Below are 17287 nucleotides of genomic sequence, written 5' to 3' on the forward strand. Positions count from 1 at the left end.
GTATTTTTCAGGAACAAATTCTGATTGATTTGAGTAAAAGCTTACTTGGTAACAACAAAATTAAATACAGATTTTGACTGATAGAAATAATTCTAAATAACAGCACATTAACCTGAAGAATGTCCACTTCACCTGCAGCTAACACTAATTAAGTGCCTAACATTTATTTTGTATGATCACATTTAACCATCACACCAAATGTGATTATCATTCCCACTTTCAAGAAGAAACCAAGGCTTGATTAATTTCTCCAAGAGCACAGTTAGTGGCAGAAGCACAATTCTTAACCACTAGCCAATTAGTCGCATTCATTCACCCAATAACATTTACTGGGGGCCTTCCACACAATAGGAATGATGGGAAACTCAGAAGATATCCCTGGGTTGGGAAGATCCCCCCTGGGAAAGGGAATGGCAACTCACTGCAGTATTCTTGCCTGGAGAATCTCATGGATAGAGGAGCCTGGCAGGCTACAGTCCATGGGGTCACAAAGAGTTGGACATGACTGAGCAGCTAACACTTTTACTTTTTTTTTCTTTTCTGAAACTACAGGATCGTTGCCCTCACCTAGCTTACATTTTAGAAAGTGAAGTAAAGTGAAAGTCGCTCAGTCATGTCCGACTCTGTGACTCCATGGACTGTAGCCTGCCAGGCTCCTCTGTCCAAGGGAATCTTCAGACCAGAAATACTGGAGTGGGTTGCCATTTCCTTCTCCAGGGGATCTTCCTAACCCAAGGATCGAACCCAGGTCTCCCACATTGCAGGCAGATTATCATCTGAGCCACCAGGGAAGCCCTATATTTTAGACGAGACTAAAACCAAACAAGTAAACAAATAGATAAACAATATGTGTGAAGTATCAAGAAGAAAACAAACACAGGAAAGTTGAAAAGGATGGTCAAAGACCTCTTTGAGAAAGTCACCTTAAGCTCAATTGGAAGGATAAAGAAAGAACTAGCTTGAACGAACGAAGGAAGGATAAATATTCCAGGAAACTGCACTGGCAAAATCTCTCAGCAGAAATAACCTTAGCACTGAACTAAAAACTGAAGGCAGGCCACGATGGGACAGAACATAGTCTTTTACAAGTGAGAGAAGGCCTTCCTCTCTTTCACTGCCTTTTCATCTCATTGCTGCTGCTACTGCTAAGTCACTTCAGTCGTGTCCGACTCTGTATGACCCCATAAGACAGCAGCCCACCAGGCTCCCTCATCCCTGGGATTCTCCAGGCAAAACACTGGAGTGGGCTGCCATTTCCTTCTCCAATGCGTGAAAGTGAAGTCGCTCAGTCGTGTCTGACCCTCATCTCATTACTAGAAGCCAAATACAGAGCACCTTACAGGCACAGGGAACAGTAACTTACTATCCAAATTAGATTATTTCTGACAGTAGAAGGAAGCTCTATTAATAATATTTGTTGCTGCTGTTTAGTCACTAAGTCATGTCTGACTCTTTTCCAACCCCATGGACTGTAGTCCACCAGGGTCCTCTGCCCATGGGATTTCCCAGGCAAGAATACTGGAGTGGGTTGCCATTCCCTTCTCCAAGGCATCTTCCTGACCTAGCAATTAAACCTACATTTCCTTCACTGGCAGGCAATTCTTTACCACTGAGTCACCTGAGAAGCCCGTTAATAATATTATGCCAAGACAATAACCAAGATGGTCAAAAGCGGACTAGGACAGATCGTCATCCTATTTACAGGACTTGGACTTGCTAAGTAACGGTTTTTATTCTTAATGCAATGGGAATCATGTAAACAGCTTAAAGCAGGAGAGTGACATGACCTAATACGTATTTTAAGAAAATCACCCTTAATATTTCACATGAAAAAATATTTTAAGGGACAGACTGAAGGGGGGTAAGAGTGGAAATAGGAAGCCCAGTTAAAAGGCTGATGCTATTTTGAGTAAGAGATAATATGCTGGACTAGGATAGTGGCAGTAAAGAGGAAATAAAATCAGCAGGGTTGCTGACAGTTTGGCAAGAGAGGTGAGAGGGAGAAATGAAGAACAAATCCTAGTTTTCTGGCTTTGGCAGCTATATGGATGCCATTACTATTTTGAAAAGAGAATCTCTTTTTTCTTTGGACTCAATAGTGTATTGACTTAGAGACAGTGTGTACATTGGACCATTTTTTCAAATCCAGGTCAAAGTCTAAGTGCTCATGGTAGATACTGCAGAGTAAGGACCATATAAAACATTACTTTTATTTTATTATTATTTCTTTAAAACATTACTTTTAAAGTCTTGCTACTGCCTCGGCAGGCCCAATTTTTTCTCGCAAGCATCAGAAGAATCAAAGCCTTCAACTAAGTACACCGATTCTCAGAATTCTGAGTATACTTTAAATCACATGATCTCTACCCCAGTCTAATTCTTTCCAATGTAATATGATAAAATTCATTAGTTTAGATTTAAAATCACTTTTATGAGCTATATCACCTAGTTCATCAAATTCGAAACAAAGAAATGATAGTGAGCTACAGTGATATATTAAAGTGATATATAAAGTATTGGTGAACTACAGGGATACATTAAAATTTTGAGTGTGTCTACTATACTAGACAGTGCAGATATTGAACATTTCTGTTTCAGAGAAAGATCTATTAATGCTAATCTAGAGTCTTGAATATGGGAAACTATTAATGGGAAATCATATATAACTGAAATAATAGCTCCTCCCAAGCCACTAATATAGTGGGTTGATTTCCAAAAGTACCCACTGGGTTATCTAAAGCCTGTTAGATATTTTAAAGCAGTCATATTCTATCATTAACACAGTAGTTAATTCCCTTAGATGAAATCAGCACTCAGGATTACGACCGTCCATGAGCTACCTTTGTGGTAGGAGAGTAAACATGAGGCTTAATAGCATGATTGGAGTGTTGGATTGAAACAAGAGATGCTTTTGGCTTTACCCACATTATCCTGGTGACGAAGCCCTCTTAGCAATGGTTCAGAATCTGTCTTAATGCCTGGCTGTTAAGTCACCCACTAATGTTGGGCTCTGCTGAGTTACCCTTTGCACATACCAGACAGGATGTTAACATAAGGCTGGCAGATGATCTATTCTCACTCCTACATTAAAAGCTTAGGCAGTTTTGAAGATGTACAAATCAAGGTGAGTTATGGATGATTCACTCTCACATCACTGGGGAAGAAGCTGAGGCCATCTATCAGATCTGAGATGATAAAGGAAACATTTTGGTCTAACTGTCTATTCTCATGGTGCTTTTGTTTTGTTCCAAAAATACAGAGGTAAGAATGAGGATACTTTTTCTTTTTTTAAATCAAACACTCTGGTAATGCTTTCATTGGGCTTGCCTTGTGGCTCAGCTGGTAAAGAATCCGCCTCCAATGCAGGAGACCTAGGTTCAATCCCTGGATTGGGAAGATTCCCTGGAGAAGGGAAAGGCTACCCAGTGACTTTCACTTCACTTCATTTCAATGCGTTTAAGTGCTTCTCTACCTACTGGAATCAGAACTTCCTTCATGAAAATGAAACCTTAGTTCAGGAGTAGAGGAAAAGGCATGTGAAAGCATCAGAATTGTGAAAAGTCTACTGCCTGGTAATATTAAAATGGATACTTCATTCACTGATGCTCTACATGGGAAGAATGAGAAGAAGAAAACAGAACAGCAATTTGAGATCCTATCGTATACTTTATAATATTAAGTTTTTTCACATACTTTATTTCACTGATTCCTCATGACCTGAGAGATGGATTTTTTTTTTTTTTCCAGCCACACCCCAGCTTGTGAGACCTTGAGTTCCCTGACCAGGTGTGGAACCTGGACCCTCAGCAGTGAAAGCTCAGAGTTCTAACCGCTAGACAGCCATGGAATTCCCCAAACTGTTTTCTAAAATTCACATACCTAGTAACAGAATCTACTTAGCTAATGCTTCTCCAAGTGTGGTCTACAAACTGTTATAGGTATACAAAGACATTGTCAAAAAAAGTAAGAATAAGGGATTAGAAACTTTTCTATCCATTTGACAAGTCATGAATTTTTATTGCATTTTACAAAAGTTTTGGTCCACCATGGGTGTGCAATTTAAACATTCATTTGCTCACCAAGGCAGTGTGAGAAGCAGTATATTAGACTACAGGCATCCTGAACATATGTTCCATGCAAGGTTTGAATAGCACAGTGAAGTTAAACAGCAATTTTTGCCTCTACCAGTTTTCCTCATTCACTTGCAGATGCTTCAAATTTCCTTGAGGAGGTCCTCTGTCTATTTAAACATGTCTATCAGGAAATATATCAAATAGATATAATGTGCTCATCCTGGAGATAAATTCTAAGTTTTCCAGAAAACAGCGATTCAGTATTGTCTTCCACCTCTCCCACTACAATTCCTTACTCAGTAGAGACAGCTGGGGCATAGCAGCCAGTGCATACGCAGTTTATTTTCAAAAGTCACTTACTTATCAAGTTTATCATTACTTTTTAAAAATTACAGTATTGTTGTCATTCAACAGCTCTGCTGCTGCTAAGTCGCTTCAGTCGTGTCCAACTCTGTGTGACCCCAGAGATGGCAGCCCACCAGGCTACCCCATCCAGGCAAGAACACTGGAGTGGGTTGCCATTTCCTTCTCCAGTGCATGAAAGTGAAAAGTGAAAGTGAAGTCGCTCAGTTGTATCTGACTCTTAGCGACCCCATGGACTGCAGCCTACCAGGCTCCTCCGTCCATGGGATTTTCCAGGCAAAAGTACTGGAGTGGGATGCCATTGCCTTCTCTGATTCAACAGCTAAGGGTGACCAAATATTGCTATATATAATATATATATATATAATTGCTATATAATATATATATGATATATAATCCCTTATTCTTATTTTTATATATACATAAAAATTTTAAAAGAGAACCTACCAATATAGTCAAGAGTTACATGAAAAACAATTCATGGGAAAAACAAATTAGCAATGTTAAGAAATTTTTAAGAAAAATCTTCCAAAGCTAGAGACTTTTCACACAGGAATTAGGTCTCCATGTGCCCACTGGACCAACTACAGAGCACAGCGGATTGTTTGGTAAATGTTACCCACCTTTAAGTGTAACCCTCTTTTCATGTTTATATAAAAGAAAACAGAAAATGATATTCTTTTCAGAGACATGAATAGGTATATATTTTGTAAACCTACCACTCCTCAGTAACTCAGTTAATAATTACCATCTAAGTAAACTTGGATGGTAACTTAATTCACTTCCATGTCTTTTAAATTGTTTTCTCTATTTCAAACTTTTCTTTTCTAAATCTTAATATCCTGCTAAAATATAACTAAAACAAAGTAACATCAAAGGCACTTTAATTGCCAATAAGTAATGAAACTTGTGGAAACTTGCAGGAGTGCATGAGAAAAGTGACTATGCAGCCAGACACATTAACTGTTTCCCGACAGCTTTGTTCAAGTTTACAATGACAAAAATTGAAAACAGAACTTTAAAAATGTTTGTTTTTAAAATATCTATTTTAAGTGTCTTTCTAGGAGATTGTTCATATAGAACAGTTTTGAACATCAACATTCTTTATCCATTGCTGTGCAAAATTCTACTGAAGCAGAGACCTTCTGCAAATGGCCAAGAAGAAATATTATCCTTTTAATAACTCTTTATTACGAGGATAAAAAGTTTCAAGATTTGGACATACAGATATGAAGGCTCTATTTTTCAGAAATCATCTGGCACACTACACATACATGAGATTAATGCACTTTAGAAAATTTCTGTCTTCACAGAAATGTGTGAATTTACTAATATAACCGTGTATTAGAAAGCACATACGTGTATATACATGTTAATTTAATGACACTGAACATATTGAAGGACAGGGAAAGACGTAAAAGAGGATAGTCAGACTTCAAGAAAATATTAGCAGATACTTACAATATGCAAAAGTTTTAACACATCCACAAACCTGTAAAAAACAGCAATGAGAGACATGTTTTAAACGAACCAATGAGGAAACAAATAGTCTTCTGAATTGGAAACTGGATACCTACACTTTTTCTGAGCTCATGATCTCTTTGGCAATATGATGGACTTTACGTTTCATTCCAGTATCTTCACCCTGTGGATAAGAGTGCATTAAGACAGCATGAACTCATAAAAGGATAAGGAAGATCAGCTTGGAGTTATTCAGATGTACATTCAAGCTCTGATACTTACAGGTTTCAAATAGAACACATTTCATACTATATAATGTCTCAAATGGCAAACATGAAGAATAAGATGTGGTTATTAAACCATGATACAGGAGAAGCTGAGAGCAATCAGTAATCCTCACTGATATCAATGCCGGATTCATGGAGTACCCTGAGGAGCCCCAGAACCCCAGTGGGGCACACTGTTAGTGGCACAAAACTGAAGTTACATTCTGCAGGGAAAACAGACACCACATGAACGTGTGTTCTTGGGGTGCATGCAAGTAATTTTAGTTGGTAACTATTTAGTAGGCCTGTATAAGTACTTCACCTTCAGTAAAGCCACTCTAAGTCAGACAACTTAAGTGCAGAATGGAAGGTGCTCTTCCGTGGTCTATAACCCCACACATCACAGCCATAGGCTTTCTCAACTCACTGAAAATACCTTGTAGAAATATGCTCTTCCTGGAATAGACTGCTTCCTCACAGTCCTCAGCTGTGCTGATACACTAATCCTGGACATTTCCCCTCTGGAACTGAGACAATAAATTTCTGTTGTTTGGGCTTCCCTGGTAGCTCAGTGGTAAAGAATCCGCCTGTCAGTGCAGGAGACATAAGAGATATGGGTTCGATCCCTGGGTTGGGAAGATCCCCTGGAGGAGGGCATAGCAACCCACTCCAGTATTCTTGACTGGAGAATCCCATGGATAGAGGAGCCTGGCGGGCTACAGTCCATGGGGTCTCAAACAGTAAGACATGACTGAGTGACTAACACGTTCATTGTAATTTGAGGTTGCAGCTGCCTCCTAATATCACTGAAGGCAGAGCTTATGTTTCTTATCCTCATCCTCTTTGTTATTCTGAAATCATTCCCAAGAGGAAGAACGTACCATTTTTACTCCATCATTTAAAAATCTGAAGTTAGTAATTCACTATCTGAAATCACTGCAGATGGTGACTACAACCATGAAATTAAAAGACACTTGTTCCTGGGAAGAAAAGCTATGACAAGCCTAGATAGCATATTAAAAAACAGAGACATTACTTTTCTGACAAAGGTCTGTCTAGTCAAAGCTATGGTTTTCCAGTAGTCATGTATGGATGCCAGAGTTGGACCATAAAGAAAGCTGAGAGACAAAGAACTGATGCTTTTAAACTGTGGTGTTGGAGAAGATGGACAGCAAGATCAAACCAGTTAATCCTCAAGGAAATCAGTCCCAAATATTCATTGGAAGGACTGATGCTGAAGCTGAAGCTCCAATACTTTGGCCACCTGATGTGAAGAATTGACTCACTAGAAAAGACCCTGCTGGGAAAGATTGAAGGCAGGAGGAGAAAGGGACAACAGAGGATGAGATGGTTGGATGGCATCACCGACTCAATCGACATGAGTTTGAGCAAGCTCTTGGAGATGGTGTTGGACAGGGAAGCCTGGTGTGCTGTAGTCCATGGGGTCACAAAGAGTCTGACACAACTGAGCAACTGAACTGAACTGATCCCTCATCTGATAGCATGGTTAGTAGGAGAAAACAGCTTCACCATCAGCTAATTCATTGCTCTGCAGCTGAAAACACTTCTCATCATTAAAACCACCAGGCAATGCATGAGACAGCGTGCTCAGGGCTGGTGCACTGGGATGACCCTGAGAGATGGGATGGGGAGAGAGGGGGAGGGGGGTTCAGGATGGGGAACACATGCACACCCATGGCTGATTCATGTTAATGTATGGCAAAAACCACTACAATACTGTAAAGTAATTAGCCTACAATTAAAATAAATTAATTAAAAATAAATAAAACCACCAGGCAACTCTTATTAATTGTCAGACTCCTACGTAACTGTCTTGGAAATTCTGATTTTGTACTTCTGAAATGGGGTATGAAAGTAGATGTTAGAAGCAGGGATTGAACATAAATAAGAAATAGCTCCAGGCTTCAAGAAGTGAACAAGGGAGCAAACCACACATACAAATAACTATACATAAGGACATGGACTTGCCTGGTGGCTCAGATGGTTAAAAATCTGCCCGCCATGCAAGAGACATGGGTTTGATCCCTGGGTCAAGAAGATCCCCAAGAGAAGGAAATGGCAACCCACTCCTGTATTCTTGCCTGGAGAATTCCACGGATGAAGGAACCCAGTGGGCCACAGTCCATGGGGTTGAAGAGTCCAACAGGACTGAGTGACTAACACTTGGACTTTTCATATACAAGGACAACTGTGAAACGTGCTGATATCTTGAAGGAGAGAAGGATCATAACCAGGCAGTGGTACGATCATCATCAGGAAAAGACTGACAAAGAATAAAAACTTTGATGACCTTCAGTCACTCCTTAAACAGACATAAAATACTCACATGCCAGATACTATACATATCCACTGATCAAAGCCAGAAACCTGGACTCGACTTTCTTCTCCACTCTCTATGATCACAACTGAATCACTGAGCCCTGCTCATCTGTACTTCTGAGTATCTTACTAATCCTTTCGTCTCCTTTCATCCTGCCTCCTTATTTCCGGTCTACACTACTGCAGTAATCTCAGTGGCTCCCGTGCTCTAGATTCACCCCAGCGGCAACCATTCTCTGCGCTGCCACTAGACTACGAGGTTCTTAACTGCGAATATAATCCCATCTGCTCTCAGGCGGAAGCACATCAGCAGCCCCCTATCACCGAACTTTCTTTCCTATGTGTATAAGGTACTCCACAATGAGGGTCTAGTTATCTTCACCAGTCTCATTCCTACTCCTCCAGTGTGTACTCTCGACTCCAGCCAAACTGGAACCACCTTGAAACTCCAAGTGTGCTCTGCCCTTACATGTCTGTCTTGCTTCGGCTTCCCTCCTTGCCAGCTCCACCTCCCCCAAAGATTTCTGCTCATTATATTCCAACCCATCTTTTAAAGTGGCAGGCACTCAGTTTTCTCCTTGACAAAGGCTGCCTTTATATTCTCTCCCTGCCATCCTTGGGGATGTCATTTGGATGACAAGATTACTCTCTTACTGGTGTAAAGTTTACAGAACGTAACCCGGTGGGTTGTGTTTATTTGCTGACACGTCTAAATCCTCTCTAGCCTGTGATCTTATTCACCCTTGCCCCCTTATGCACCAAGCAGAGTGCCTGGCTCACTCTCCACTTAAGATGCATGAATGAGCAAGTGTACAAGGGTGGCTACCATCTTCTCAGAATCTAAGACCAGAGAGCACTACTTTTGAGTAACAGGGAAATGTAAATTCAAACTAACAAACAAAAGGCTCATTACAGCTATTTCGTCATGTAAAAGAACAGAATGTTGGACTAGATGATTAAAGGTCTGCTGCTGCAATTCTAAACTTCTAGGAGTCTGTATATTCTGTTTTCTACTTTACCTTTTAAACTAGGAAGATGGCAGAGCTAAAGAAGGACAGAAACTACTGGAAAATGATTCAGAGGATTACAATCATTTTCAAAGTAGAGAGAAAGCCAAAGATAATAAAAAAAATAAAAATAAAAAAATAAAAAGCTCTATATTAACTCCAACTTGTAAGAACAATGATTCTGACCCAAGTCCAACTATGATGGGAGAGTACATCCCACTGTAAAACCTCAAGAGAGAGGCCTTATTTGGTGTCTTAATTTCTCTGTTAATGTAAGTCCTCAGTTAAACTACATCACATTTCAAAGGAGGCTGCCTGTTAGATAACTGCATGTCCCCAAGTACACAGTCATGGAAGTTGAAACAAGAGTCACAAATGAGATTACTTTGTTAAGGTCATAAAATAATTCAAACAAATTCCAAACAGAACCTTTGATCTGAAATTTAGTTTTATGTTCTGATCTCCTGATAACAGCCCAGCTTTGTGAATTCTTAACTGTGTTCTCTTCTTTTCATGTTTGTTCACAAGTAAAATCCAGTGAAATTTATCCATTACTTTAAAACAGAATTCGTAAAAGATCTCTGCTATAGCACTTGAGTTCTACTAAAAATAATATATGTGAAATTTAGAAAGATGGTAACAATAACCCTGTATGTGAGACAGCAAAAGAGACACAGATGTATAGAAGTCTTATGGACTCTGTGGGAGAGGGAGAGGGTGGGATGATTTGGGAGAATGGCACTGAAACATGTATAATATCATATGTGAAACGAAACGCCAGTCCGGGTTTGATGCACGATACAGGATGCTCGGGGCTGGTGCACTGGGATGACCCAGAGGGATGGTATGGGGAGGAAGGAGGGAGGGGGGTTCAGGATGGGGAACATGTGTACACCCGTGACGGATTCATGTTGATGATGTATGCCAAAACCAATACAATATTGTCAAGTTAAAAATAAAAAAATAAAACCTGAACAACCAGATCGCCCAAGAAACATCTCCATATCATTAAATAATCTCACAAATGAGGTGACACCATGATGAACTAAAAGAAAAAAGTCCTCAGGTTTTCACCTCTCTCTTCATGGTATGTATCATATGAGCTGTTACACAGATAAAAAAAAATGTGGGGGAGGGAGGCAGAGAAGTCAATATTTAGGAGGGGTGAATAGTGGCAAATATTCTAACCATAACGAAGCAGAATGAATAACATATCCCATTCTTAAACAATCATTTATTAAGTACTGAAAATAAAGACCACAAAATATAAAACTAAAAAATTGGAAAAGAAAAAATTTGCATGGCCATTCCTCCACCCCAAACACATTCCATCAACATCATTCAGATTCTGTGGCTCAAACCAAGTTATTAGCAGTGACAGATTTTGGCAAAAAACCTCAGTACCGGAGGTTCCAAGGCAAGTTATTTAACCTGTTTTTAAAAAGTCCCTTTCTTCATGTGAAGAAGAGAAAAAGAGGACAGCTGTCAAATCTATATTCCAGGACGATTTTGAAGATTAAGTATAAGAACCTGCACATAGATGGGCACAGATACACAGATGTGGTAGAGGGAAGTTTTCTTGCTTTTATGCTGGCACTTTTAGCTTTCCAGGAATAACTTTTTGAACATCAGTTTGTTGTTCCTTCACAAGTTAAAGATAAGGGCGCAGGGGCCCTCATTCTTTCTTCTTTCCTCTACTGAGTCTGGCACTTTGATGAGGGAATGTTACTGGCATCTAGACACATATTCCGGAAAAGGCAATGGCACCCCACTCCAGTACTCTTGCCTGGAAAAGCCCATGGACGGAGGAGCTTGGTAGGCTGCAGTCCATGGGATCGCTCAGAGTCAGACATGACTGAGCGACTTCACTTGCACTTTTCACTTTCATGCATTGGAGAAGGAAATGGCAACCCACTCCAGTGTTCTTGCCTGGAGAATACCAGGGACAAGGGAGCCTGGTGGGCTGCCGTCTATGGGGTCACACAGAGTCGGACACGACTGAGGTGACTTCGCAGCAGCAGCAGACACATATTCATGATGTGCCCATTATACGTCCATGGAATGTGGTATTTGCTATAGCTTGAAATAAGTCCCTCCAAAATTAATGTTCAAGTCTTAATCCCCAGGACCTCAGAATGTGACCTGATTTGGAAATAGGCTTGCTTCAGATGGCTCAGATGGTAAAGCGTCTGTCTACAATGCGAGAGACCTGGGTTTGATCCCTGGGTTGGGAAGATGCCCTGGAGAAGGAAATGGCAACCCACTCCAGTACTCTTGCCTTGAAAATCCCATGGATGGAGGAGCTTGGTGCAGGCTACTATCCATGGGGTCCCAAAGAGTCAGGCACGACTGAGCGACTTCACTTTCTTTCTTTCTTTCTTTCTTGTTTCAGATGTAGTAAGTTAAAAATGAGGTCATTTTGGACTATGGTATGCTCTTGATCTAGTAAGACTCGTTTCCTTATAAGAAGAGGGGACACAGACACACACACAGGGAGCACCCCATGTGCTGACGGGGGCAGGACTGAAGCGCTGTAGCTATAAGCCAAGGGATCCTAGGGATGGCCGGCAGATCACAGGCAGAGGTAAGGAAAGACTCTACCTTAGAGCTTCCAGAGAGAGCTCGGCCTTGCCAACACCCTGATTTTGGAATTCTGACCTCCAGAACTGTTAAATAATCAGTTAATTATTAATTGTTAATTTCTGTTTTCAAGACTCTCAGTTTGTGGTACTCTGTAACAACTTCCCTACGAAACTAATACAATCTACTACAAACAGAAGCACAGACGTACATTACACGTGTTTAATGTGCAGACATTTCTTTGAGTCACGAAGATTTCCAAAGTGTTTTGGCAACTATTAGCCTGCCTGAGACTCGAAACAACATTACTGTCCCGCTGAATAAACTGAGAAATGTAAAATCAAAGAAGTTATAAAAGAAGGTCTACTCCTAATGCTTCTACGCCAAAGACTTCTTTTGGAAACTATCACCTTTTCTCCTTGAGTTACTGGCTGGCTACAGCCACATTTGTGGTCTACCCTTGGCTGATGTATATGGACTACATGCTATGCATGTGCTGTGCGCAGTCGCTCAGTCGTGTCTGACTCTGTGTGACCCCATGGGCTGTGGTCCGCCAGGCTCCTCTGTCTATGGGATTCTCCAGGCAAGAATCCTGGAGTGGGTTGCTGTGCCCTCCTCCTCTGTACTAACCTTTCTCTTAGCACAATTATTTTTCCTTTACCAGGATTTTTATCTTTCTTTAACAACTTTTCTGAGATATAATTCACATTTCATAAATATATTTTTGTCTTTTTAAAATATATAACTAAATAGCTTTTTAAAATGTGCAGGGATGTGCAACCATCACCACAAGGTAAGTTTAGAACATTTTTATCACCTCAAAAGAAACTAGTGGTTCCGCCCAACTCCACGATCCAATATTTTATAGAAACGAAGTCTTGTGAATAATAAATATCAGAGTCACTGCATTCTTATCACGTACTGGACAGTATTCCAAGACTTTACACATAACAACTAATTTAGTTGACACAATTCTATGAAATAAGCACTAATTTTTCTTCATAACACTGAGTTCTTTAGCTCAAAGAGGTTAAATAATTTGCCCAAGGCTATTGAGATCATAGGTGGTGGCACTGGAATTTAAATCTAGACAATTACAAAACATGTGCCAATCACTTAAAGCTGAAAGTTAATTTAAACAAAGCAAAACTATAGTAGAGGAAGCACAATGGTCTGATAAATTATGACACGGGAGTTAAGTGACATGGATTTTCTCTAGGGCTTGATAAGTTTGCAATGTGAATCCTTTCAAATTCCACCTTCCCATAACATTTCAACATATTCTGGGGATATTGCTGATAACACTATTTTTTTTTCCATTGCAACTATTTCTTTATTCAAAGAATTATGATTTAAAATGAAACATACGCATATCAAACTAGAGAAATAGTTTCATGAATTCCCATGTATCTGCGATACATCTTAAATAATTACCAGTACATGGACAATCCTGCTTCATGTATACAGAAAATACACACATAGTAGATTATTTCAAAGCACATCTTGAGGTACTATTGACAGCAATCTTTATTCTATCCCTAAAAAGACCTGATTGAGGATGAAATGCATCTAATTCCTTTCTTTCAAGTAGAATCACTGGCAGTACAGGAAGAAATCCTAAGAAGGGTTTTTATTATCAAAAGAAAATCAAAGGACATTACCAAAAACAATTTCTCAAAAATTACTAAATAATCTCTAAATGACATGTTCTTTGAAATATGAAAACATCTCAGGTACATATAGCAAGAATTAAATAACTAGAAAGATGTTTTATAAGGTTTTGAAAACTAAGGAAGGATTTTATGCCTATCATGATAATCAATATTACTTCTGAGTGTCCTGAGAGGCCAAAAAACACAAAAGTAGAAACTTGTAAATATCAACAACATACCTGTTTATCGTCCAGCAGATCAGGCTCCCCTTTACTAGAAGCAGAGCTGACATCATCTTCATCTGAACTGTTGCTGACTTCCTCTTCATCTGAAGGAAGGTCACCAAGACCAAGGTCCAGATCACTGTGTCCCTCCTGGGATGCTCCAGAATTGCTTTAATAGAGAATATCGCCTTAGACACCCTTGAGAACAAGAAATCCTACCAAAAACAAACTGTGAGGGCTTCCCTAGTGACTCAATGGTAAAGAACCTGCCTGCCAATGCAGAAGACACAGGTTTGAGAATTCCATGGACAGAGGAGCCTGGTGGGCTACAGTCCATGGAGTTGCAAGAGTCAGACATGGCTGACTAACACACACACACACACACACACACACACACACACACACTAATTGTGAGAGGTAAGCAAAGCACATCTAAGGGATCTGGAGGGATGCAAAGAGTCAGATCAACCAAACTCTCCCTTCCCTTTCCCCATCTCAGCTGTCAAAAACCCAAATTCATCTTGGATTTAAAATGGATGACCTTGAAAAACATGTTTGTTTGTTTGTTTTACAACAAACCAGTGAATATAACATAAAAAAGGCAGACTCACAGATACAGAGAACAAACTAGTGGTTACTAGTGGCAGGGGGAAGGTACAATACATTGGGTGTAGGACAGACTCAAATGTATTACAACATGGGAAATATGGCCAATATTTTGTAATAAATGTAAATGGAAAGTGATCTTTAAAAATTGTATAAAAAAACAAAAACAACACCCAATGGGGCTTTCCTGCTGGTCCAGTGGTTAGGAATCCACCTGCTAATGCAGGGGACATGGGCTCCATCCCTGGTCTGGGAAGATTCCACATGCCAAGGGGCAACCAAGCCTGTGAGCCGTACCTACTGAGCCCATGAGCCACAACTACCAAAGCCCACACAACCTGGAGCCTGTGCTCCACAAGAAGAAAAGCCACCTCAGTGAGAAGCTGGTGCACCGCAACTAGGAAGTAGCTCCTGTTCTCCGCAACTAGAGAAAGTCCGCAGCAACAAGGACCTGGTGCAGCCAAAAAAATAAATACAACTGCATAAATCTTAAAAACAAAAAAACAGACCAAACCTAACATGCACTTCTGTGACAAGAAGGTGGGTAAGGAGCAAGTTTCCCAGATGCCCCTATTCTATGCTTTAATATACCCTTACTCTGGATAATCAGGTCTCTACTAACACAAACCAAGAAGCTCCATAAGAGGTGGCCTGGGTTACTGATCACGTTAATGTTTCAACATTAGAAGAGGTGTTGCTTCCTTAGGTCTCAGAGGTTCATTTTTTAAAAAAGCAATGAACAAATCTGTAAGTACTAGGAGGTAATGATGGTGACCACGATGCACAATCCACGTGCTGTTGTGAACGTGCGCCCACCTCTCTGCTCATCATTGCTGCCTTTCATGTAACCACATCTGAGGATGGGCACAGAATCCCCGGCTTGCTCCAGACCTGCTGAATCAGAAGCTCTATAGAGATGCAGGGCCCCGAAGGGATACAGGCTGGAGTTTGAAAACCCTTGTACAAGGCCATTTATCAACTCCTCTTCACCAGCCTGACATCAACAACATTTCTCACTCTGTACTGAGACAGAATTCTTGAATCTAAAAGACACTGTGGCAATCCAATCTATGAGGGGAATTCCATAGGAAAGCTCCCAAGGAAGGCAACAGAAGTAATTCTAGCTTTAGTTGTGAAGACTCAGGAAGAAAAGGACTGTAGTAACGGCTTTCCTGTTTGTAGTCTGTAAGAATATCTGCAGAACAGAAGAGTCAGGAAAAGATCCATAGAAAATCACCAGGGAAGACACTCAGGCAGAATAAGGCGACAGTTCCATGCCCTGTGGCAGGTTCCTTTTCAGGTCATGGGCAGGTCACTCAACCGCCAAGATTCCTAACAAGTCATGAGATTTTCTAACGGGAATCTTAAAAGTTAAATTTTCTGCCAGTTCCTGATTACACATTGTAGGATACAGACTTGCCTCAGAACCCATTCCTGAAGCCCAACTGCTATACACACCAGTTGGATGGAGGCAGAACGCCAAAAGAACACTCCCTCCTGCCAAAGTTACAGTTTCCTATTACTCAGGGGCAGAGGGCCTCAGGGAGTAATATCACAGCCTCAATTAGGTGGGTGCATATCTTATCACAGCTCTCCCTGGCACAGAGAAGATTCACCCCTGGGATGGTGGGTGGGGTGGACAGCAGAGCAGTCAAATCACTGGCAATATTCACTTGTCTCTTGGTGCAGGGATAGGAGCCCAACCCAGCTGGGTAATTAGGTGATTGAGATGAGAGACATTCATCCCTATAAGCAGAAGGAAATATACCTTCAACTTGCTTTTTATCTTCGTTCTTAATCTCTTCACATCCTCTGAAACCCTGCTCCTCAAAACATATTCAGTCTATTAGCAACTTCAGCATCACCAGGAAGCTTTTTAGAAAAATAAAACTGTAGTCCCGCCCCACCCCAATGAATCAGAAGCTGGTTTTAACAAAACCCCAGTAATTTGATTTTTTGGATTAGCCTATCCATGAGTTCTTTATGATTCAACAGTATAAAAATTCCAAATAGTAATACAGCTGTGGCACCTATGAGGAAATTAGGTTTATTTTGTCTAGAGAACACTGGATTAACATTCGGAGAGCTACTTTTTTTTTTTTTTTGGAGAGCTATTTTAAAGAAGACAACCACCAGTTGGTTGCCACATCCATTCGCGGACACAAAAGTTCACAAAAGTTAACATTTAAGAACAAGGGGACAAAAAGTAAATAAATAAAATATTTAAATAAGGATCAAAGAAATAAAAAGCTTTAAATATTAAAAACAAGGATCAAAATGTACCTCCATACAACTTCAGGAGATTTTCATTCTGAAAATTGATTACCTAGAGAAAACCTTCCCTGGTCATCCTCTAACCTACTCCAAATTAGATTATCTGGCTCTTCTCAATCCTACATGCTCTTACTTGGTGGTACATTTTTTTCCCTCTCATTAAAATGTAAACTGTTAAGGACAAAGAAATTGTCTTTTTCAGTTGAACTGCCATCACGTTACTTGATATGTAATATGCCCTCAATACATTTTTATTGAATGAATGAAACCAGTGGGTATTAAATTGCAGAAGTTCAGATAATGTATGTGGTACTGGTGACGCCAGATAAAGGCCTGGAGCAGGGGGAATACTGGAAAAATGATGGTTTTTAAAAGAAAAAGGATCTCTGGGCATCATCATCAATGGTACAGAAGAATGCTGGTATTCACAAAACAAAAAAA

At 40.2% G+C, this 17287-nt stretch overlaps 1 protein-coding gene across 2 annotated transcripts in view; it reads right to left on the minus strand.

Moving 5' to 3' along the window:
• FGD6 (FYVE, RhoGEF and PH domain containing 6) overlaps nt 1-17287 on the minus strand; it is a 104115-nt gene that overhangs the window by 46086 nt on the left and 40742 nt on the right. For both annotated transcript variants that reach the window (XM_069584218.1, XM_069584219.1), the window contains 3 exons: nt 13982-14135; nt 6014-6081; nt 5898-5928 (listed from right to left, as the gene is read on the minus strand). In XM_069584218.1, coding sequence (XP_069440319.1) covers nt 5898-5928; nt 6014-6081; nt 13982-14135 — 253 coding nt within the window. The remainder of the gene's footprint in view (nt 1-5897; nt 5929-6013; nt 6082-13981; nt 14136-17287) is intronic.

Source organism: Ovis canadensis, chromosome 3 (genome assembly GCF_042477335.2).
Source record: "Ovis canadensis isolate MfBH-ARS-UI-01 breed Bighorn chromosome 3, ARS-UI_OviCan_v2, whole genome shotgun sequence".
In the NCBI taxonomy this organism is placed as follows: Eukaryota; Metazoa; Chordata; class Mammalia; order Artiodactyla; family Bovidae; genus Ovis; species Ovis canadensis.